We start from the raw sequence: 25,466 nt of genomic DNA on the forward strand, positions 1-25,466 counted from the left end.
GGCAGCAAGCCTTCATTCATTAAGTGAGGCTTGTGATCCCATTACCTACAGATTTGGTTTGATCTGTGATTGGTGATAATAATGTTTTTTAAATTAATCCTATATTCAGTATTAATTGTGTTTCTCTATTTTTTTTTTTTTTTTTGTCTCTGTTTTTTTTCTTTTTTCCATTATGGGTTTTCTTTATTTTTGATTTTTTTTTTTGGGGGGGGGGGGTATTTTGATTATATTTTGTATTGTTTTTAAACATCCTGTCAGCATGCTTGTCAAGAGGGGGTTAAGAGTGCTGATTGATGCAGGTGGTAGGCTTCACATTGGTGTATTTAGGAAACAGCACTCTTGACTCTACATATAAGAGGTTAGGAGAAGACACGCATTTAAAAAGAGGAAGGAAATTTTGTTTTTTTGAGTTAGCTTTTGTTTGGGAGATTTAAGATGCCATACACGGTTCGAATCTCGGCTGGTTCAGCAGGAACTGGCCGAGATTCGAACCGTGTATGGACAGGCTGAATGTACCAAGTTGATCGATTGAATAGCTTGAGTACAACCAGCATGTCGGGGTTTTACCTGTGATTATCGGTAGCGGCTGCTATAGCCGCTAGTAATAATCACTGTCTGCTCCTTGCGGGGCAGCTTCCCCCACCCTCCCCCGCCCCTCCCGCTAGGAGAAGACAATGACCTGGCAGGAGGGATTTCTGCATCAACACTGTCTGTGTTGATGGGGGAATCAATCAAATTTCTTTTCCGCAACCTATGGTTGCAGGAAAGAAATTTGGTCCGTATATGGCTGGCCTAAGTTTTATAAAAAGTTAATAACAAGTGTTCATTTCTAAAAATAACAATATTACTGTATTGCTTGTATTTAGCCAAACTAAACCCAAAGATAGATTGGTTCATGTAACACTGGCCATTGTGTGATATCATGATTTTGTTTGTATTAGAGAATACCTTATAACATTTATTTTCACTCTAAAGAAATATACACCGATTAACCATAACTTTATGTCAACTGACAGGTTAAGTGAATAACATTGATTTCTTCTTACAATGGCATCTCAAAGTCGGTGGAATATATTAGGTAGCGAGTAAACATGTTGTCTTTGAAGTTGATGTGTTGAAAGCAGAAAAAATAGGCATCGCAGTTTGTTGAGTATGGGCCTGTGTAGCCGCAGACTGGTCATGGTGCATGCTGAAAAGTGTCTACAATGGGCACGCGAACATCAGAACTGGACCAGGGAGCAATGGAAGAAGGTGGCCTGGTCTGATGAATCACATTTCCTTTTATATCATGTGGAGGGCCGGGTGCTTGTGTGTCACTTACCTTGGCAAGAGATGGCATCAGGATGCAGTATAGGAAGAAGGCAAGCCGGTGAAGGCAGTGTTATGCTTTGGCCAATGTTCTGCTGACCAAGTGCATCCCTTCATGGAAATGGTATTGCCTTATGGCAGTGACCTCTTTCAGCAGGATAATGTGCCCTGCCACACTGCAAAAACTGTTCAAGGATGGTTTGAGGAACACAACAACGAGTTTGAAGTGTTGACCTGGCCTCCAAATTCTCTGGATCTCAATCCAATAGATGTGCTGAAAAAGTCAGATCCATGGAGGCCCCACCTCCCAACTTACAGGACCTAAAGGATCTGCTACTGACGGCTTAGTGGCAGATACAACATCATGCCTTCAGAGGTCTAATGGCGTCCATGCCGGGATGGTTCAGGGCTGTTTTGGCTGTAAAAGGGGGGGCCTACTTAATGTTAAGTGGGTGGTCATAAAGTTATGGATGATCCGTGGATACTAACCATTGGTTTTTGGTACAGTTTTAAAAGCAACATTTACTGCAAAACAAAGAAAAATAAAAATAACTGGTAAAGAGAAAAGGCAAAATATTGTCATATACAAAATCTTAAAACTATACTTCTGTTGGGGAAAAAAATACAATAATAAAATATAAAAAGAAAATAAGAACAAGTCTGTAAGAAATCAAACCTTGAGAGTCTTTAAAATAATTCATTACTTTTAATATGGGAATCATTTACTTCTATTACAAAGTAAGTATTGTTAGACACAATCTAAACGTGGACCTGCTGCGGTCATAAATCCGATGCTATCAGTATAAAATTCTGTCGGCTGTAAAGTATTTTATTAGCTATCATTAACGGTTTGTTTGCTTTTGAGAAAGATTGACATCTTGAATGGCTGTGGTAGCTTACCTCTTCTCTGCCTTCATATTGGCCGACAATGCTCTTGAGCTTCTCTGCTAGCTCAGCATTTTCCTTGCATAGTTTATTGTTGCGCTCACTCTGCTGCTCTATCTGGCTCTGGATATCTGTCAGTGTGTTTTGGAAATGATTAGTGATTTCTTTACGTTTTTCTTCATCCTCTCGCACACGCTGAATTGTCTCTTCCTGAAAGTCAAGACTAGAATTTACACTTCTTGAAGTAAAATGTACTTTGTACAGAATGTATTTAATTAGATGGCATTTAATCCTTAAACATACATGATTAAAGTGTTACTAAAGCCACAACAGTAAAATCAGTCTGTATATGCAGTAAAGCATACTTGTTATACTCACTGTGGAACCTAAGGGGATAATCCTCTGCATTGTGTAAAAAGGCTGTTTGATCCTGTCTTGTCTGATCTTCCCCTTCTTTTATAGTCCCCAATCCATCTGCTGATAGTACAGAGCCTTGGAGGTACTCTGCACATGCTCATTTTGGTGTGTATTGCTAAAGAGTTTTTTTGGGGGGGTGGTTGAATGTGATCAGCACAGGGCCAATCAGTATTATCCAAACAGTGGGTCAGGGGTCATGCAGCCTCATAGAAAAGTCAGCGGGGAATGAAAACTCCTCCTACAACCTTTAACCAGACACTGATAGAAGTCACAAGACTGCTATACACTGCTGATGATTAATGGTATTTAGCAGTTTATATTTACTAAAATAATTGCATTTCCATGTTCTGTGTACTGTGGGGGACCAGATATAGTGAATGCAGGGTCCTGGGTTTAATATCACTTGAAAGTGATTGTAAAGACTTATTTAAAAAGATAATAATAATAATAATATAAAATATGTTATCACAGAGCAGCCTGGATCCTCCTCTTCTTGGGTCAGTCTTTGCTGCTCCTGGCCCCTTCCTCCTATGGAGTGCCTCCTCAGCCAGCAGCTCTCTATGGGGTCACCCGAGCCGAGTCAGAGCTCCATGTATCCATTCAGACACGAAGCCCCTGCCTGGCCCCGCCCCCTCTCCCCTGATTGGCTGACTGAATTTGATTGACAGCCGCTACAGCCAATGGTGCTGTGTGTCAGCCAATCATCAGGAGTGTCCCCGACATCGCTGGAGAGAGATGGGGGTCAGGTAAGTAATTGGGGGGTGCTGGGGTGGCTACTACACACACAGATAAAAGATAAAACAAACTTCTGCCTTTACAACTCCTTTAAGGGCTGGTTTACCCCAGATGCAGCCCAGTGTGTTTTTATTCTGCATCAAAAACCCATGGACAGTGTTTAACATGGATTCCAATGGCCCTAGTACACACCTGTGCAGTGCGTTCCAATGCAGACAACAAAAGTAGAACATGTTGCATTTTTACTGTATGGCACACATCTGGAACATGGCATAATGCATAAAAAATGCACCAAAACGCACATGTCCTCAACTGAGATGAAAAAAGAGGGTAAAAACGCACCAGAACGCATCAAAAATGCTTAAAAAAACACACGTACAGAAACCGTTCCGGAATGCAGAGTTTGTAGTGTGTGGCCTTTAGTAGACGATTTTCAAGCAAACAAAGCATGGTCTGAAATGGAAAGACAACTCTGCTTTTACATGTCTTTTAAACTTTGCAAAACCATTTTTTGTAGGAATGTGGTATTTTCTAGCAACCCACCTTCTTTTTTTCAAATATTATGTTTTTGCTTTTCAAATCTAATATTCCACACTGTACTATTTTTGTGACTGTAAGGTGAAAGTTAGAGGACATGTTCAGGAATTTTAACCAAACCCCCACCCCCTTCCCTAGCCCCCTCAATACAGAAATCTGTGACACCCACCCTGCCCTCTGTGACACCCATCTGCCCTGGCTGACTCTTGCTTACATTCTACATTCTCCCACAGTGTAAAAGCAAATCATGTTATGATAGAAAAGTAAGGGTATGAAAATGTGGTTTATTAAACATTGAGAAAAACCATTGCTCTTAATCTCAATTGCAGTTTATTAAAAAAATGGATAGAGCCCCCAGTGAAACTTACATTTTTTGTAGCAGGTAGCAACATATAAAAAAATTGCAATATAGGGTTGATTTACTAAAGATAATGGAATTTTCTCTGTGAAAGAGGTGAAGCTCCTCTGACTTGCATCATTCAATCATATGTAAGCAAAATATCTTTTTAGTTTTTAAAATTTTCCTTGCATGTGATTGGGTATTCTTTGCAAAGTGAATCACATTAACGAAGCTAAGGGAAAATTTCTTATTAAAGGGGGGGGGGCAGTATGAATGCTAGGACTTGTTGTTACACAAAGGACATTATAAAAATGTGTATATGCCTGATGAAGGGGTCCTACGTGGCCCTGAAATGTTGCACCTTTACCACTGTGATGTCATCACTTTATTAAACGTTTGGACATTACCTTGAAGGATCATGGTGTGTTGATGATATATGATTTTACATTTACAAAAACGGACATACAAAGGAAGGACGTACTACAAATGTGTACAGTGAGTTATACTAATCCCTGTTTCAGACCTCTGTCAAAGGAGTACCAGCAGCCACATGTACTGTACTAGCATCTGCCAACACTGATCCATTTTGTAAGAACTTTACAGAAGGATAACTGTCATTCCTGACTTACTTGCCACAGGACCATATGCAGAGTGTCAGTGATATACTTCCTTCTGCAAGGCATTGGAAGCTAGTACTTGTGGCCCAGAGTGTTAATCTGGCAGAGGTCTGAAAGGCTGCCGCCCCTAACTATTATAGGGGCAAATGCTGCCCCTATCCAGTCGGCCAGAAAAAATTATATATAACGCGGCATCCTTACAAAGCACTTTAGATTATAACATTTAGCAAGTTTGTAGCACCCTATCGGCAACATTTTTCTAAATTCGTTACCGCAAAGTAGTCAAAATAATGACACAGGAAGACTTATAACTATTGATTACCAAACAAAATATAGTGTAGCGCAACCAAAAACGAATTAATCAAGTCCAAATACTAACAAAATTCCACCGTTGTGCAATTTTCAGTGATAGTTCATTGATATCCAGTGACTTCAGTGACCCCCACCTCTAGCTGGAATGCTTGCTCACCTCAAAAGTTGACTCCACTACAGAGTAACACACACCTGTAATTTCATCTCTCAGGATGCCTCAGGGGGAGACCACTCCTCCTCCTGGTGTTCCTGGACAAGACAGACCTCTTCCCGTGTTCCCTCTATGTGGACCCCATTACAGAATCACACACCCCTGGTGTAATATCTCTCTGGATACCTCGGGAGCACAAATCCTCATCTCAGTGCATCTAGACAGCTCAGACCTACTCCCAGGATCTCATTCAGTCATGTGTGGCCATATAAAACAAAGGCAAACCATAGTGCTCTCTGCTAATAACATTTATTAAAACTTAACTCAGGGATAAAATACTCACATACAAACGTGAAAAAACACGCATATCATCAATAACGATGTAAACGGAGAAAACGTCCTAAATGGCGGAGCCTCACACCTGTACGCGTTACGCTCTCTGATGAGCTTCTTCACGTTTGTATGTGAGTATTTTATCCCTGAGTTAAGTTTTAATAAATGTTATTAGCAGAGAGCACTATGGTTTGCCTTTGTTTTATATGGCCACACATGACTGAATGAGATCCCGGGAGGAGGTCTGAGCTGTCTAGGTGCACTGAGATGAGGATTCGTGTTCCCAAGGTATACAGAGATATATCACACCAGGGGAGTGTGACTCTGTAGTCAGGTCCACATAGTGAGAACCCAGGAGGAGGTCTGTCTTGTCCAGGAACACCAGGAGGAAGAGTGGTCTCCCTGAGGAATCCTGAGAGATAATATTACAGGTATGTGGGACTCTGTAGTGGGGTCAACTTTTGGAGGTAAGCAGGTATTTCAGCTAGAGGTGGTGGTCACTGAAGTCACTGGATATCAATTAAGAGCCGGTTCACACAGGGGCGACTTGGGATCCAACTTCAAGTCACCCCAGGTCGCCCCAAGTTGCCCCAAGTTGCGCGACATGAGAAAATCAATGTTAGTGCATGAGAGCCATCTTAATGTACACTACTGAAGTCGATACAACTTCAGAAAAGGTTCCTGTACTACTTCAATCCGACTTCTAGTCGACTTATACCCATTGATTTCAATGGAAGTCGCCTCCAAGTCGGATCCCTGTTCATAGTGAGGTAACATTACAGGAAGCAGAAAGGAATTTACCCAGGTACTCCCCACTAAACAGGCATGATGTCACAAGAGCTGATAAGCTCTGATTGGCCACTGGCAAAGTCCCCTGTTCTGGAGGCGACTTCAAGTCGCGTTGTAAGTCGCTCCAAGTCGAGCTGTGGTTCACGCTCAAGTTGTGTCCAGGTCGCCTCGCAAAGTTGCTCTGTAAGTCATGTCGCCGTGTGTGAACCATCCCTAACTGTCACTAAAAGTTGCACAACGGTGGAATTTTGTTAATATTTGGACTTGATTCAATCGTTTTTGATTGCGCTACACTATATTTTGCTTGTTTGTTAATTACTGAGAGTCACATGTGGATGTGACTAAGTGGTGTGGGAAGCAATCATGTTGAGCCTATTAGTGGGCTAATACATTGATTATTTTACATTTATTTCACAATGTATTGAATATTGCGCTGATTATATATTTTTTCACTATAACTATTGATTGTTTCTAAGTTTGTCATTAGGTGAGGTGCAAGGCAATTTCCTTTCTGGAATACAGACAATTCATCTGTAAGCCAACATACTAGAGCATATTGCCATAAGATCCCTTTTTGTGTGTTGGTGATATATATACCAATGCACCTGTTTCTGATGCAGCCTGGATATACCACAAACAGCAATTTGTTTAATAAATAAAGTGTTCACCTTATATTTGCATTTTCTGTACTTGCAATGTGTATTATTTATTCTACCTTTGCTTTTGCATATGTATTAAATTAATAATTGTGCGTATAGAAGAGACCCATATTAAACTATGTATAATATTGTTCCATGTTTATCATGTAGCTTAATGACCACAAATTAATAGCAACAATTAGTAGCAATACTGATGAAATAGTACTGAACAAAAAAGATTTTTGTGTTCTTCAGACAAGATTCTTCAGTAAACAATTGGGAGATAGCGCTCATACCAATATATGAGAATATTGGATCTCTTTCTTAGTAGCAAAGCTAGATATTGATTCACGTACTTGGCAAAAGTGCAAAGTTGTTCCTTGTACAGCTTAAATTAAATGGATTCACAAAATCAGTTTTTTTTGTTTAGAATTATATTTACTGCATTCTCTGTTGATTGTAGCAACTTAAATTTAACAGATGAGCTCTGTGCATTATTGTATTGTATGTATTATAAATGTTTCTGAGGCAAATATGTATAGGCATCATTTATTGAATTTAATAAAAGAATATCTTATGCTTTAGTGGTGCTTCTGTATACAGGAGGTCCCCGAGTTAGGAACCTCCAACTTGCGAATGACTCCTACTTATGAATGGGAGGCGGTGTGATGTTCTGCGCATGCACAGCCATTTTTCGGCGGCGGGCACATTGGAAAACATCAGAAAACAGCGGAAAACAGCGGAAAACAGCGGAAAACAAAGTCTGCACATGCGCGGCTAATTGACAGAACATCGGAAAATGACGTCTCTGCCATTCTGTGCATGCACTTCCGACTTACGAACAAATCCGACTTAAGAACAAACCGGCAGTCCCTAACCATTTCGTAACTCAGGGACTGCCTGTATTGACTTTCATAATTTAACTTTTAAGTATTGAAATTTACACGAGACAATTGTATTGCTAAATACACTGTAATATGTGTACAAATTTTAATCCAACTTCTTGAATGACTAATAATAATCATTCACGTAACCGAAGGGAGCATGGGGGGGGGGCCTTTTTTTCTTCTGTTTTCACCTAGTGATCTGGCCAATAACACACCTCCTGCATTAGAGTGCTCCTACTCTGTATTAAGGAGCACAGGGGACACACTTTGGACAGCAGCATTGTCTGTCTGGGGGGAGGGGAGTGTTAGATATACTAGCAGATTTAGATATACTAACAAATTGAAGCCACACTTCAGCTCACACTGCTGTTACACAAGCAGTTACAGCCACAGATCTTTTTTTCTTTTAGGATTTTACATGAATAAATAAAAGTTGATCACTGTAAGCACCCCTGTCAGCAGCAACAAACTTACTGGCAGGACCACAGAAATAAAGGAAAGAAAGCCTAAAAAGAAAAATAATGCAGCCATCATATCTAAGAATTCGTAAACTGCAGTATAATAAATGTCTGCCTTTAGGTTTAATACCACTTTAAAGACCAAGCAATGCCACTTGGCATTCAACTGTCAATTGCTAGAGACTGTACTGCTCACTGAGATTTTTGCAGTTGACAGTTGAATAGCTGGAGTTGGGGTTAAGACCAGGAAAGGACAGGTTTTAGTCTCCATCTGGAGAGAAGTCAAAGGCCGTTTATACAGCCTGGGCCCAAGACCCAAGCGGCTCCACGGAGACGCAGCGTTTAACCTGCAGACTAACATAGGTACTTGCAAGCAATCTAATGTGTCTGCACTTCAGCACTTTTATCACCAAGGCACCTTAAGAGGCCAAGTCAGGTTCAATTAAAAGGCAACTGGTCCAAATCCTGTGACATCACTTGATCTTCTTCATGCAGTGTCAGTTTGAACATTTAGACCAGGCACTTCTTGAACTCCTTGATCTTCCATGATGGCTGAATATTTTTCTTAACCACTTGCCACCCGCCATATAGCAATGTGACATTGGCAAGTGGTTGCGATATCCTGACCGGACGTCATATGACGCTGCCAGGATATCAAGCTGCTGCGCGCCCCGGGGGGCGTGCATCGCGGCGATCGTTGCTGCGGTGTTGATTGGCTTTTCCTCACTCACGTCTGTCAGATGCGAGTAGAGGAGAGCCGATCGGCCTCTCCTCTGACAGGGTGGGTCTGTGCTGATTGATTATCAGCGCAGCCCCCCGAGGATGCCCACACTGGACCACCAGGGATGCCACCAGGACCACCAGGGATGCCCACTACTAGTCACCACCAGGTATGCCACACATGGCCACCAGGGATGCCAATCAGTGCCCACAATGAGCCTCACTGATTGGCAGGCATTATTGTTTGGCATTGATTGGCATCCATCAGTACCAACCATTAATGTACATCAGTGCCACCTATCAGTGCTCATCCATGCCCTTCCATGCCACCTATCAGTGCCCATCCATGCCACCTATCAGTGCCCATCAATGCCGCTTATCAGTGCCCATCTGTGCCACCTATCACTGCTTATCTGTGCTGCCTATCATTGCCCATTCGTGCAGCCTATCATTGTCCATCAGTGCCGCCTTTCAGTGTACATCAGTGCCACCATCAGTGCTGCATATCAGTGCCACCTATCATTGCCCATCAGTGCTGCCTATCAGTGCCCCATATTAGTGCCCATCAGTGCCACCTCATTGGTGCCACCTCATCAGTGCCCGTCAGTGCAGCCCCATCAGTGCCCATCAGTGAAGGAGAAAACTTACTTATTTACAAAGTTTTGTAACAGAAACAAAAGAACATTTTTTAAATTTTTTTCAAAATTATCGGCCTTTTTTTTATTTGTTTAGCAGAAAATAAAAATCCCAGAGGTGATCAAATGCCACTAAAAGAAAGCTCTACTTGTGGGAACAAAATGATAAAAATTTAGTTTGGGTACAGTGTAGCATGACCGCGCAATTGTCATTCAAAGTGCGACAGCACTGAAAACTGAAAATTGGTCTGGGTAGGAAGGTGTATAAGTGCCCTGTATTGAAGTGGTTAAGAACCTTCCCACCAGTCACTTTCTATCAGCTGCTACCCACTACATTGTATATTGCCCATGTATTTTCTAAAATTTATCTGTCATACTGACCAGCGTTGAATTTGCTCTGAAATAATACAAAGATCAATTGGTCCTGTTAAGCCTAGACATTTATCTTATTTATTGCATTTTATCCTTTTGGGATGTTTACATTGATCTGATGTCTTACCTTAATAACTATATTATTTTATTATGCATTGTACTATTAAATGTTGTTAATCTGACAAGCTCTGTGAATTAACTATTCAATTTTGTATTATTATTCAAATATTAGCTCCCTATATTGTTCTAGTGCAGAAATCTCTTCAACTACTTTAGTTATCACAAAATTCTGTCATATTGTTCCACTGAATGCTACATGAGGCAAAATAAAAAATGTCATTGACCAAAACTGCTAAAAAACAAGACATATAATAAGATAAACAGTAATAAAGTTGTTACAGGATTGGTAGATATCTTCTTTCAATTGTTCTCAGGAAGATATCTGTCTATCTACAGTCAACCTGCTTAAGATGCTGGCAGATGATTTTACCCAGAGGTGCCCCTACATAACTAAAGCATATTTATCTTAAGGGACGTAATATGTTAGGTAATAATAATAATTAACATAATATGTTATTGGATAATTTACGTGACTTTTGCTAAAATAGAAATGCCAACAAAAGCTCTCCCTTCAGAGAAACAGATACTTACCTCTCCTGCTGCCCATGACACTGAATGCTTCTCTGATAAACATACAAAGCCTTACTACTCGCCAAGGGGGGCCATGATGGCCACCAGGACTGCAGCCTGTGTATATTAACTGGTGTGGCACTTTTGATATGGTTGTCAGGCCAGCTATTATCTGCATATAGGACACATTGGTCTGCATTGCAATCCCCGTGTGCATGGGCTGCAGTTCTGGTGGCCATCTTGGCCCCCCTCAGCGAGTAGTAAGGTATCTTGATCTTAATATTGACTTGTTTATATGTATTTACATTACTGAATAACTACATTATATACCTGCATCCCTGAAGAAGACGTTGTATGAAATGCATTGGTTCTATTCTGGCTCTGGGATATGTACAGGAACATCAAGCATGCACAACAGTCTTTGTATAAATCCCTATGGATAAAATGATGATTATGATGTCTTACAATATCAACCAATACATGATTTTAATGTTATTAATTGTTTTATGATGGTAAATCAAATGATATGTTTTATACAAATATTGTAAAAATACTTGTCTAAAAAGTCCCACTGGATATGGTTTTGTATATTTGCAGTATATAGGGATGTTTGCAAATATATTGAGTCCCCGTTAGCTGGACACAAGAATGCTTCTCTGATAAACAGAAATCCCCCCCCCCCCCCCCAAAAAAAAGTCTCTTCCAGAAGTGTTGAAAGTTTAGATCTCCTTGTTGCCCTGTGAACTCATTGGCCCCTCCTGCTGACCCCTATATCAATACTGTGCCCTAAAATTAACATAAGGGTGAGCTGAAGGAACCACTGAATAGATCCAAAAGTGATGGTTTCTGAAGAGGCTTTTAGGGATGATTTGTCTTCATTGTAGTATCATTGGGTGGAGCCGGCAGTGGAAGAGGTAAAAGTTTACTTGCTTCTTTGCAGGTAGATCTGTTGGCATTTCTGTTTTATCAGCAGAGTCACTTTAATGAGTTCAAACTCATGTTTTGATTTACACAAGAATATATTATAATTGTATTTTTTTGATCTTGTGTTAATAGCATGCCACAATAATGGAAAAAGAATGTTTGTACATAAACCAAAGACTAAGATTTTACTGATAGAAATGTTTACACTTTGCTTACTCTAGACATTCCTGTCCACTTGAGGATTTCTGCGGAATTGAAATCATGCTGCATGAAGAAGTACATTACTTTTTACATTTATGTATTATCATAGTAACCTTAAGTGTCTTGTTATGTCTCTGTAGCTCCCGACATAGGCTCTCCAGTTTGCTACGTGCAAGAATAGCTTTGCTGTGCTCGCTTTGTAGCTGGTCTTTTTCTTTTATGAGCTGCAATTGTCGCTTTTGCACCTGCTTCATCTGTTTTTGTTCTGTATGATGTTCTTCAAGCTATGTAAAAAAAAAAAAATCTTAATAGTAATTATGATTACTATCAAATGTCATCATATGCTAAAACATATGCTTTAAGTTTGCTTATATGTTGGGTAACCCCAAAGGGAAAAATGGAAACTTGGACACTACAACCAGTGTTGATAGTTTTAATATATTTTTTATTACATGACTGACAAAACAAGGGAATCATAAAGCTTAGTTGGTGTATCTATCAGCAACTTTACAAGTCTGTATTAATAAATTCCTGACATGTCTAAATATACAGTAAAGGTGTATTTTTTCCAAAACAAGCTCTAACTTTCATCATTAATAAATTAATCCATGAGCTCCAGACAAGTGATTTTCCCTAGGCTAGGATAATTGTTTTTTTACTAAAAGCAAATCTACTTTGCACTACAAGTGCACTGCAAGTGCACTTGGCAGTGCAGTCGCTGTAGCTCTGAGGCGGACATTCAAGGAAAATAAAAAACAGCATTTTTGCTTGTACATGATTGGATGATACAATCAGCAGGGCTTCCCCTCATTTCAGATCTTCCCCTCAGATCTAAAGCGACTGCACTTCCATGTGCACTTGTAGTGCAAAATAGATTTGCCTTTAGTAAATCAACCCCAATGTCATCAGTTCACTGTTTGCAAGAGGAAGCATTTCCTCCAGCTCATCTTCCTCAATGAGTGATCACTCAGATTGATTTTATAGCAAGTCACAAGGTGAGAAATTTCAGCAGAGGGAAACTGATCTGTGCCAGACATTTGTGAGCACAGCCAAGAGCTACACAGACATCAGGATTTACATAATCGTGTCATCTTTCAGTCAGAATCTAAGTTTAGGAAGTAGATACTAGATGTTGCCTGATCAATAGTGGCTCAAACCTTCTGATGGTGAAAACAAATGAAGGCAACAAAAGGGGGAGAACTGTGATCTCTATCACAGGTAATTTGTGTAAAGCTCTGTATAAAGCAAGATGAGACTGTTTGTCCCTGTTTGTGCTTTCACCGAGAATCCATAATATAATAGTAAAACAGGTTTAGGACTCTGGTCCTATAAATTGTTTTGTAAAGTTAAATCTTTGAAATATTGTGGAAAGCAAGTAAATTATGTTGTTTTGTTTTCAGACATCCATTTTTTTTGTTAATATTGTCATTGCATTAATAATGAATTATTGAGTAAATCATTTTTAAATATGAATAATATACAATATGTCCAGTATTTCATCTTTGCTTTCACTCACCGGTAAATGTAGTCACTTCATCCATTATTTTTTTCTGATCTCTCCAATCCACATATCAACTACACGCTACAGGTACCTCAACACTCATAAATTACATTTTTGTGTGTGTTTTTCTTTTTTTAAAACATTTTCTTTTTTTGTTTTTTTCCTTCTACAATGAAAAAAGGAAAGCTTTTAATGTGTTTCAACTACTAGTTTATCTCTTCCTGGGGTTTCATTCCACAATCCAATGACATGCTGGAAGCTTAATTGGCTGCTGTCTAAATTGACCCTAGTGTGTGTGTTAACACACACACTAGGGTCAATTTAGACAGGAGCTAATTAAATTACCAGAACAGGAAAAGTATATATACCTGTTTAAAATAAAGTGAGCAAAATACTCAGCACTTACCAGTTCGGCATACTTCTTTGCCAAGACTTCTAGTTTCTCTTCCGGGGTGTTAAGCTTGTTTAAGCTTTGTAGAAGCTGAGCTGCTTCTTTGCCTTTAATAAAATTTGAACAGACAAGGATTCATTTAATGGTATGAAATAATTGTGACTCAAAGGTTTTTGTGTTGCAGTTTGTGAAACTTCTACAACTGCACTGCAATGATAATTCTGTGCATGATATCACAATTATCCAAAGGACCACAGCAAAATATTGCTGGTATGAACAGAAAGGGCAGAAAGGGGACATTTGTAAAGAAAGGTGCATAGGGCTATCACGAAAAATATTATACAACCATTTATTCCCTTCTGCATGCAGTAGGTTGGGGTAATTGGCCAAGGTTTCTATGGAGTAGGGCTTGGGGGAGCAATAGTATGACCATACAGATGATGGTGTGTTACACTTAAAAGAATGCCCTACCATGTAAAGCAAAATAGAACCCTTTTAAATCAGAGGTTATTTACACATCTAGTGTTTCCATCAGAAAATCTAAAAGCAACATGTTTGATCCTCATTTAGGGATAGTGGAATTCCTCATTTAAGGCAGTATTACCTATCTGGTTATATGTTCTTACTGCTCCCCTAAGCTATATGCCATAGAACCTATGGTTGTCAAGCCCTGCATTGACAGCGACCAACAAATCTCAAACAAATTTATGCAATTTGGAATAAGATTATGAAATTGGTTCCCTTGTACTATACTATAAAATCATAGAAGAACATTAAACATTCAACATTTACCATTTTAGATTAAGATGTCATGTTGCCATGAACCTAAAGTTCAAAGTAATGACTGGGCCAGAATGACATCTATTTGATACTGAGACAGATGTCAAAATGAATGAGATATATAATGTTTTGGAGTGCTAACAAGCTATTAAAAGCTTATCAAGGTAGTTTTACTTATGCATCCAGAACATAAAAAATGTCCACTCAGTACCACCTTTGATGACGATGACTTTTTGCTTCATACAACTGTGCTTTTTGAATGAATATATATTTTTCTCTCTTTATTGCTGTTGCGGAGATAATAAAACATTCTGAAGACACTTCAGATAGGCTCTTACTCCTATCCTAAGGCTTCATTACATAGTATAAACCATAAATAAAATATGTGTTGCATAATGTAGTGCACAGTAGCTTTTTCTTACTTGGCATTCATGACTAAACCAGGATGGGATAATGGTGGTGGCCATGCCCTAATTAATTCAACCAACTCACAATAAACAATCCAGATTTAATATCCCACTTGCAAAATGACCATCATGGAGGTATATAGTATATGCAGATAGCGATCGCAGCCGGCCACGTGCATTTGTGTGTGTAAATACACAAATCCCTGTTCTGTCAGGGGAGAGGAGACATGTCGTTTGTTCCTGCTAAGTAGGAACAACGATTTGTCTCTTCCCCTCGTCAGTCCTATCTCCATACAGTTAGAACACACCTAGGGAACACACATTTAACCCCTTGATGGCCCCTTAGTGTTAACCCCTTCCCTGCCAGTGACATATATACAGTAATCAGTGCATATTTATAGCACTGATCTCTGTATAAATGTCAATGATCCCAAAAATGTGTCAAAAGTGTCCGATCTGTCTGTCGCAATGTCACAGTACCTCTAAAAATCGCAGATCACCGCCATTACTAGTAAAAATAAAATAATAATAAAAATGCCATAAATCTTTTCCATAATTTGTAGACGCTATAACTTTTGCGCAAACCAATGAATATATGCTTATTGCGATTTTTTTCACCAAAAATATGTAGAAGAATACATATCGGCCTAAACTGATGAATAAATTTGTTTTTTTTTTTTAAATTGGGGATATTTATTATAGCAAAAAGTAAAAAATATATATTTTTTTCAAAATTGTTGCTCTTTTTTTTTTTTTAAACCATGCACGCGACAGGGACACCTGTACTGTTATTCAACAAGACAGTTAACAAACACAGTTTAATGCAGGAGGACATTGTACAGCAAGTCCATAGCACAAACAAACAAAATATCTGCTTGTTCAAGCCACTAACTAAACTCAGGTCAGTTCCTGATTAACAGGGTGCCTCCTATTGGGTTCCACAAAACAAATCAGCAGCACGTGTATCCTATTAGAGTTCTGTCAGCAGTCAGTAAGCCCACACATAGAAAGGCATATAAACAGCCAATTAATGAGGTCTGGCTAACAAGTAAGATATTGACCTAGAAAGGGAGACTTGGTACCACCCAAAGATCTACAAAGTCTTTGGATTTCAGGACCCACACCACAACATATTAGGATTTACAAAAAAATTGTTTTCTCCAAAACAGACATGAATCCTGGAGCCCATCGTCCTATGTATGTGAGAAGTCCATAATGGAGAAAAGAAAGAAAGCCCCCACACAAAAAAGTTGAGTTGCCCTGTGCATGTCATAAGTGATTTCCCAGTTTATGATTCTCCTGCTTCTTAGCAGCCACAGAGTACCTTCCTTCTCTCTGACTCTATTACTTCAAAACACACTCCCTGAGCTCATACCTATGCTTAATAGGGTAGGGAGGGCTGAAGGGAAAGTATCTGCCTTAAATGAACACTCTCTTAGCTGGCATTCAATATATATATATATCTATAACACCTAACACACTACTTAATCTCTGTTTATACCAGATACTGTATTTTGACATGAGGAATGTAGTAATATTTATATTTAATTGAAATAGTATATTTTTATTAATTAAAAAATCAAATTTCCATTACAGAATATTTTTATTTTGTGCGTAAATATATAATTTATCACTTGCATCATATATCAAGCTAAAAAGGGCAATTTTTTAAGACATGCAATTCTGCTATGTACTAGTTCTGCATGAATTACATCAATTATTCCACTTACTATGACATATCGAAGAATACAGTGCTATAACTATTTAGCTTCACAGAAAAATAGAAGAAAAGTGCCTTGCCTTATTACCATACCCATGGAAACCATGAATTTGGGTAATCCATGAATTCATTTGCAAGTCAAATCAGCAAGCATAGAAAAGCTCGCATCTGCTGAATGTGTGTTAGAAATGTTTATAACTCAAGTCTTCATAATGGCCTATGATTATCACACATTAAAAAAAAGATTTCAAGAAAAAATAGTAGCATATATCCACTCCAATTTTCAGATTTTGGGAGAAGCAGTAAAGCTCATATTTAGAAGGCATGTATCAAATGTATCCACAATAAAATAATTGTAATAAAAAGAATTGCAAATGCTTAATTAAGTGATACATTAAAGTATTACTGTTATTATTATCCAGGATTTATATAAATAACTCCAATATAATACAAAAGTCATGTTTTAAAGAAAGGAAGCAATACCTTCATTTGTACTATTTAACCGTATAAAGAATATCGATATTAAAAACAATTTATATCTTTGGAAGTTAGTCACATTTGAATTAAGCAGAAATGATATCATTATTTTAACATAGCAGTCTTTTGGGTAGTGTTCTGGAACATCAGTACATGTACTGCATATCAAATTAGGATTGCCTTCTCCTTGTCTCTCATGTGTTACAGACATTTGCATTAGAGAAAAGGTGTTCTGTTGCTGTTGTTCTGTACTGTTCTAATTGCTAATTCAAGATATTGAACTGAGATAACAGAAGAATTTCACCCAAGTATACTAGATGGGCAAGTGTGATTTAAATAACAACTATAAATAGAAATTACATCCATAGTCACTAATAACGAATTAGGCATTAGCTTTCAATGTTTTACCAAAAATGTGAAAATAACATCAATCTAATTGATCCAATAACATCAATCCCCAGCTACATCACTAGCCTAGTCCCAAAATACCAAACAAGCTGCTCTCTTCGGTCATCCCAAGACCTCCTGCTCTCTAGCTCCCTTGTCACCTCCTCCCATGCTTGCCTCCAGGATTTCTCCAGAGCTTCTCCCATCCTTTGGAACTCCCTACCCCAATCTGTCCGACTGTCCCCTAAGCTATCCATCTTTAGGCGGTCCCTGAAAACCCTTCTCTTCAAAGAAGTCTATCCTGCTTCTAACTAACACTGTTTTACTTCCTCCATCAGCTCCCCCCACAGCTATTACCTTTTGTATCAATTGACTCTTCCTTTTTAGATTGTAAGCTCTAACGAGCAGGGCCCTCTGATTCCTCTTGTTCCAAATTGTAATGTAACTGTGTCTGCCCTCATGTTGTAAAGCGCTGTGCAAACTGTTGGCGCTATATAAAACCTGTTTAATAATAATATAATAATAATTGGCTGCTGCATGTTGATTGCTGGCAATATTGAAAGGCATGTGTTCTAGTCTGGTGCTGCCCTCCCTTTTCTGGCCACTCAGGCTGAATTCCAGGATAAGGGTCTGACTGGAATTCTCCATTTGTTTTTTTTTAATTGTGTATTGTCACTTTTAAATGAATAGATCACACTGTTCTGTAGCACTATATGAAGATTTGCAGCTGAACTCCAGGATCCTGCCTTCTTTTGACCTTAGCTCCCATTTCCTCTGAACAAACATAAACATAAAAACTTTTTAAAAAATTACAAACAATGCCTTACTTTTCGAGTAATTCATATTTTTAGTCTGTATGACATCATCAGCTCTTTCCTGGAAGTTTACTCTGCCAAGCCGCTGCTGGCAGGGTCAATGTAGGCAGCACAGGAAACAACATTTCCAATGATATAGAAAATGTAGGATAACTGCACTCTGGTAAAGCAACTTCTTTTGTAATACATACTTAAAAAACAAATACATTGCGGCAGGAGGGGTGAGACTGATTCAATGCTTTTCATGCTGTAAAGTGCTTAAAGGGTTGTAAACCTTTGTGTTTTTCACCTTAATGCATCCTATGCACAGCAAAGTGTGGCGCAGGTACATCGAATAGACGTTTGATGCGAACACCTCCTGCTCCCACCCCCCCAGGTACAGGTTTGCATACAATGGGGCACACTTAGTCCCTATCACTACACCCTGCACAATCTTCTCCCTTCGCTCTCTCTCTTTTCCTGTCCCTGCTTTCTGTCCTTCCTCTTCCCCACCCCGTCCCCCTTTCCTCCCCCCCTCCCCTTCCGCTCTATTCCCCTTTCTCCCCCTCTCTCCCATTCCCATTGTTTATCGTTCCCTCTCTGTTTCTTGAGAATGCACTAAGCTATATATTTTACCAATGGGTTAACCCTCTCGGGGTACATACAGTATAAAATGTACCCACCTTTCTCTATATAATTTATATAACTTATAAATATGTATTTGATGCACATGTGCAATATGTAAATGTCCAACTGTGACTAAACACAAGAATCTAAGTGGCAAATTTGAGGGTGTTTATTTACTTTATTCCTTTCATTGTCCTTACTGCTTTTAATATACAGAGCCTTGCAAAAGTATTCACCCCCCTGGGCACCTATTTTGTTACATTACAGCCTTTAGTTCAATTTTTTTAATATGAATTATATGTGATGGATCAAAACACAATAGTCTAAGTTGGTGAAGTAAAATTAGAAAAATATATACATAAAACTATTTTTTAGAAATAAAAACTGATAATTGGCATGTGCGTATGTATTCACCCCCTTTCTTATGAAGCCCATAAAAAGCTCTGGTGCAACTCATTACCTTCAGAAGTCACATAATTAGTGAAATGATCCCCACCCGTGTGCAATCTAAGTGTCACATGATCTGTCATTACATATACACACCTTTTGAAAGGCCCCAGAGGCTAACACCTAAGCAAGAGGCAACACTAACCAAACATTGCCATGAAGACCAAGGAACTCTCCAAACAAGTAAGGGACAATGTTGTTTAGAAGTACAAGTCAGGATTAGGTTATAAAAAATATCCATATCTTTGATGATCCCTAGGAGCACCATCAAATATATCGTAAGCAAATGGAAAGAACATGGCACAACAGCAAATCTGCCAGGAGATGGCCGCACACCAAAACTCACCGACCGGGCAAGGAGGGCATTAATCAGAGAGGCAGCACAGAGGCCTAAGGTAACCCTGGAGGAGCTGCAGAGTTCCACAGCAGAGACTGGAGTATCTGTACATAGGACGTCAATAAGCTGTATGCTCCATAGTGTTGGGCTTTATGGCAGAGAGGCCAGAAGAAAGCCATTACTTTCAGCAAAAAAACAAAATGGCACGTTTTGAGTTTGCGAAAAGGCATGTGGAAGACTCCCAAAATGTACGAAGGAAGGTGCTCTGGTCTGATGAGACTAAAATTGAACTTTTTGGCCATCAAAGAAAATGCTATGTGTAGTGCAAACCCAACACATCACATCACCCAAAGAACATCATCTCCACAGTGAAACATGGTGGTGGCAGCATCATGCTGTGTGGATGTTTTTCAGCAGTCGGGACTGGGAAACTGGTCAGAGTTGAGGGAGAGATGGATGGTGCTAAATACAGGGATATTCTTGAGCAAAACCTGTACCACTCTGTGTGTGTTTTGAGGCTAGGACGGAGGTTCACCTTCCAGCAGGACAATGACCCCAAACACACCGCTAAAGCAACACTTGAGTGGTTTAAGGGGAAACATGTAAATGTGTTGGAATGGCCTATCAAAGCACAGACCTCAATTCAATAGAAAATCTGTGGTCAGACTTAAAGATTGCTGTTCACAAGTGCAAACCATCCAACTTGAAGGAGCTGGGGCAGTTTTGCAAGGAGGAATGGGCAAAAATCCCAGCAGTAAGATGTGGCAAGCTCATAGAGACTTATCCAAAGTGACTCTACAAAGTATTGACTTTAAGGGGGTGAATAGTTATGCACATTTACTTTTTCTGTTATTTTGTCCTATTAGTTGTTTGCTTCACAATAAAAAAAAAAACATCTTCAAAGTTGTGGGCATGTTCTGTAAATTAAATGATGCAAATCCTCAAACAATCAATGTTAAATACAGGTTGTGAGGCAACAAAACATGAACAATGCCAAGGGGGGTCAATACTTTTGCAAGGCACTGTATATCTATATGTTCTTTTTAAGCTGTGATTGTGGTATCGGTGCCAGTTCCGGTGGACTCCCTGACCTGCCCGTGTCTGCCCACTGCCTGTGGGTTTGTTTGGAGTCCCACCGAGGGTCTGTTACACTCCCTAGAGCAGTTCTCCAACTTTCCCTTTTCCTTTCTGGGACCCCACAGAGGCATCCTTGCAAGTAAACCTTTTTACCATCTGGGGACATCGGTATGGGACGACTTCCAGGTCGCCTCACTTCCGGTTCCCGCTTGGTTCCTTGCTTGGAACGCAACGCCTATAACGCACACTCATGTGTGCGTCATTTCCGGCGTAACGCTGATCATGGGCCGCCCCCCTCTCCGCCGCCCTTCCCCCCTTCCTCCTCTGGCTGCCTATCATGACCAAGGATTTTGGGACTGTTTCCTTCTCCAGCTAAGGAATCTGCAGTGGTGAGTCATGGATCCGGGGCCATACATGCAGTTCTTAGTGTGTGCTCCCCTCGGCCCTTCAGTGGACAGATGAGCTCGCCCCCGTCCCTCCGGATCCCAAGGATTCATTCTGGATCCTCAATCCGGGTGACGCGGGCAGCCTCAGGGATCCCTTACCCCTGTCCTTCCGGATGAATCATGGAGGACCCCCCTATTATATATACCCATATACCACCGGTCTCCACTCAGCAGTTCATTTCTCCATGCTGGAGATGCTGAGAGGAGACACATTTATACACAGAAAATCAGGAAATATGCTCTTTCCCTTACCACACATTTAACTCAAGATTTGACACACTATATGCTATTCTTAAGGCAGGCATTATTCCTTTTGCTTTCTTTTTTGTTGTGCGCTTTTGTTTTCTACTTCTTTTTATTGGATTTTATTAAAGCCCTTGCACATTTTTCCTCATTGCGCTCGGTTTGAAACCCAAGACACAGCGATGTGGCACACATTATCTTTTAATACTATCATGATGGCATTGGCAACCTGCGCCTAAATTATGCAACTGAACATACATCTCTGCTCGACAATTTAGGTAAGACATCATACTTTCACACACCTACCAACAAACCCTCCCTGCTTCCCCCCTTCTCTTTTTTCCCCCTCCCTCCCCTTTTTCCTTTCCCCCTTTTCCTTTACCATACCACGTTAGCATTTTTTAACTTTATTTTAGCATTTATTTAAATATTTACAGTATTGTTAGGCTACTTTCACACTGAGGCGCTTTACAGGCTCTACAGCGCTAAAAATAGTGCCTGCATAGCGCCTGTAAAGAGCCTCTCCTGTCTCTCCAGTGTGAAAGCCTGAGGGCTTTCACACTGGATCAGTGCGCTTCCAGAACAGTAAAAAAAGTCCTGTCAGCAGCATCTTTGCAGCACTGTAGGAGCAGTGTATACACCGCTCCTAAAGCGCCCCTGCCTATTGAAATCAATGTGTCAGCGCTGGCAAAGTGCTGCTGCAGCGGCGATTTGTGGGTGGTTTTAACCCTTTTTTGGCCACTAGCAGGTGGTTAAAACCACCCCACAAACGGCCGAATAGTGCTGCTAAAACAACAGTAAAGCGGCACTAAAAATAGTGCCACCTTACCGGCGATGCCCGTCCACCCCAGTGTGAAAGTAGCTTTATTCATACACAGGGGTCCTCCCTGATTTTTCTCTGGCAGGACCTGGTAGGGTATCCCCACGGGCTCCTCAGGCTCACTGTTCCTCCCAAACCGACACGCTACCTGCACAGTCTCAAGGTAAACCATTAATGCAATTATATAGTATAAATAGATCTATCATTTAGATATATAACTAGATTATCCATCTTTCTCCTCCTCCCTTTGTTAGACCATTCTTGTGTTTGTGAGACGCTGTACATGAAAAAGCATGATCTGTAACTGCATTTTGGTTGAAGTTTTATGTTGATGTACTTGTATATTATTGATGGGTAACCATAAATGTCCCACAATGATGTAGGGGTTGTGCAGAGATTTATCCATATGCTGTACATGTAATATCATTTTTTTACTTAATATTACTTTAAAATGTAGCTAATTCTGTAATTTTGTATCTTTAGGACATTTCTAAAATGTACATGCTTTCTGTGTTGCTTTAACCACTTCAATACAGTGCATTTTCGCTCCCTTCCTGCCCAAGCTATTTTTCAGCTTTCAGCGCTGTCACATTTTTTTTTTTTTTTTAACAGTGAGTTTTTATTTTATTTAGACACTTAAGACAGTACACACATTGACAGCATTATATATGAATCCAACATCAATCAGCAGACTACAAACTTGCATCCATACATGTACAAAAATTATTCTATGCCATTCCAGGTTATATTTGTAATGATATAATAATAAAATAATATAATAATAAAAGTAATAATAATAATAATAATAATAATAATGATAGTAGTAGTGGGGGGCAAAACCTATACAGTTTATGCAATATGGTATCTTCCTGTAGTGGTTCTATGATGGGATATGTGAAGGAAATGGTAAATGTTATATTTATGTGTAATTACCCAAGCTACCCTACCACCTCCTAGACAGGAGGGGAGGGGGGGAGAGCATGAACACCTGAGGCCTCCCCCATCATCAGGGGTCAACCACATGCATCCACCCAACTTGACCACACTTTGTCGAATTTTTGAGGACAGTTCCTGCTCTCATATGTTAACCGATATAGCAGCAGTGCATTATTAACCGCCGCTTCCCATGCTTCCCTGGTGGGCGCCTCCTTTTTCTTCCAATTAAGTAGTATTTCTCTCCTTGTGTAAAATAAGGAGTATGTTATACATTGTTTAATGTAGTGATCTCCCTCTATTCCCTCTAAATAACTGAGTACTAGAATTGAAGGATCCATTGGTATCTCAGCCCCACATACCACTCCCAGCTTGTCTGCCACCGCACACCAAAGCACAGCTTGGGACAGGACCAGACCATATGAAAAAATGTTCCCACTTCTAATTCGCATCTGGTACAGTTGGGGCTCTTCTCAGGGTAAATTTTTGCTAGTTGTTGGGGGGTGTAGTAAGCTCTGTGAATGAACTTTAGTTGTATAAATCTATCCTTAGCTGCAATCATGGACGGGATAAACGTGGTCAGGCACTCTTCCCATTCCTCCTCCCCAGTGAGGGAATATCTGTCTGCCATTTGATTCTGGTTCTGCCAGTTTTAACATCATGAGCAACTGTTAAATACAGATACAGAGAAGAAAGGGGTTTCTCCAGTAGCTCAGAGATCAAGAGACGCTCGATTTAATCTGGTTCGAGCGTCACCCAAGCGGGAAACTGGGCCCTAAGGGCATGTTGCAACTGCAAGTATCTAAAGAGGAAGGAGTTTGGTAGGTTATGAGCCTGGTAGGTTATGGGGCGGCTCCTGTCTCCCCTGTCTCCCCGCTTCCGCCTCAAGGCATGTAAGTTCCTTTCTCTTGTCTCTACGAACCCCTGAGATAATGGTCTGGAACTGTCCCCTGGTATACGCCTTGGCGTCCCAGACAGAAGCCGCCGAGGCAGATCCCTCATTCTCCACCCAGTATGTTTCCAGCTCCTGCCTATACTTCGGTTCCACCTCCACATCTGAGATCCAGTACCTAGACAGCCGCCATAGTTTGTCTGATGGCGCAGTCGAGGCGTCTAGGTCCAGAAGAAGCGGGGCGTGGTCCGAGATACCTCGGGGGAGAATTGTAATCTCACGGACTCTAGGCAGGACAGGACCACCAGCATAAATCAAATCTATTCGCGAGAAGGTTCTGTGCGATGCAGAGTGGCAAGTATATGCTCTTTCCCGAGGATGCTTCCATCTCCACAGGTCAAACATACCATAAGTGGCCGCCCATTCCGCGAGCCCTTGTGAGGTCGCGCCAGTGTGGGTCAATCTATCCAGGCCCGCGTCCGGCACCAAATTAAAATCTCCCATGATTACTACATTTTCAGTAGAGAATTCCGCTATTTTCGCAGTTATCTGATTTAATTTTTGAAGGGAGGCCGGGGGTGGCAGATACAGGCCCACAATAACCCATGGTACATTATAAAGCAGGGCATGTAATACCACATACCTGAGAATATGAAAACACTGCGCTCTAATAGCAAAAATAAAATATATGTGAGCCAGCAGCTGCATACATTGTGACAAACAATAACTGGTAACTGGGAAAAAAATGCAGCCCTAAGAAATATTAGGAAGTTAGGGTGTAGTGAAACAATTAAGTAAGAGATGCTGTACTGAATAGTAAAGCATATGTGCAAAAACCATAAGTGAAGTGAAATGAACAAACACAGTATAAAGTGTCCACATATGGTAAATGGATGATTCCAAACTCAAATTAATAAGAGGAACTGGTATGGACCAAAAAATGATGTGAGACTGGAAATTAAAGTCAATGGTGCAGTGTGGATCTGTGACTGTGAGTCAACAACGGGGTACAGAACTTCCGTAGCTGTAAACCAACATCTCGATATGGGGCATCAGAATGAAAACATCAGGAAGTAAGATAAGATGGGTACTCTTACCAGATGACGTGGACTCCACTGTCATATGACATGGAGTCAATGGTGCATGGAGCCAAACCTAGGCTGGAAAACGATATCCGGAATGGTGGAACCTCTGTCTCACTTCTCGACTTCTCTGGTGGGGTGAAGAAACATCAGGAAGGGCTGCCAACTGGATATCAGCCAATAGACCTCAAGGATGTGTTCCAAGGAGAAGCCGGG

At 40.2% G+C, this 25,466-nt stretch overlaps 1 protein-coding gene across 1 annotated transcript in view; it reads right to left on the reverse strand.

Moving 5' to 3' along the window:
- TXLNB (taxilin beta) overlaps positions 1-25,466 on the reverse strand; it is a 156,317-nt gene that overhangs the window by 84,172 nt on the left and 46,679 nt on the right. Inside the window, exons 3-5 of the mRNA XM_073627391.1 lie at positions 13,797-13,888; positions 12,003-12,173; positions 2,209-2,403 (exon numbers count right to left, since the gene is read on the reverse strand). Coding sequence (XP_073483492.1) covers positions 2,209-2,403; positions 12,003-12,173; positions 13,797-13,888 — 458 coding nt within the window. The remainder of the gene's footprint in view (positions 1-2,208; positions 2,404-12,002; positions 12,174-13,796; positions 13,889-25,466) is intronic.

This window comes from Aquarana catesbeiana, linkage group LG04, assembly GCF_042186555.1.
Source record: "Aquarana catesbeiana isolate 2022-GZ linkage group LG04, ASM4218655v1, whole genome shotgun sequence".
In the NCBI taxonomy this organism is placed as follows: domain Eukaryota; kingdom Metazoa; phylum Chordata; class Amphibia; order Anura; family Ranidae; genus Aquarana; species Aquarana catesbeiana.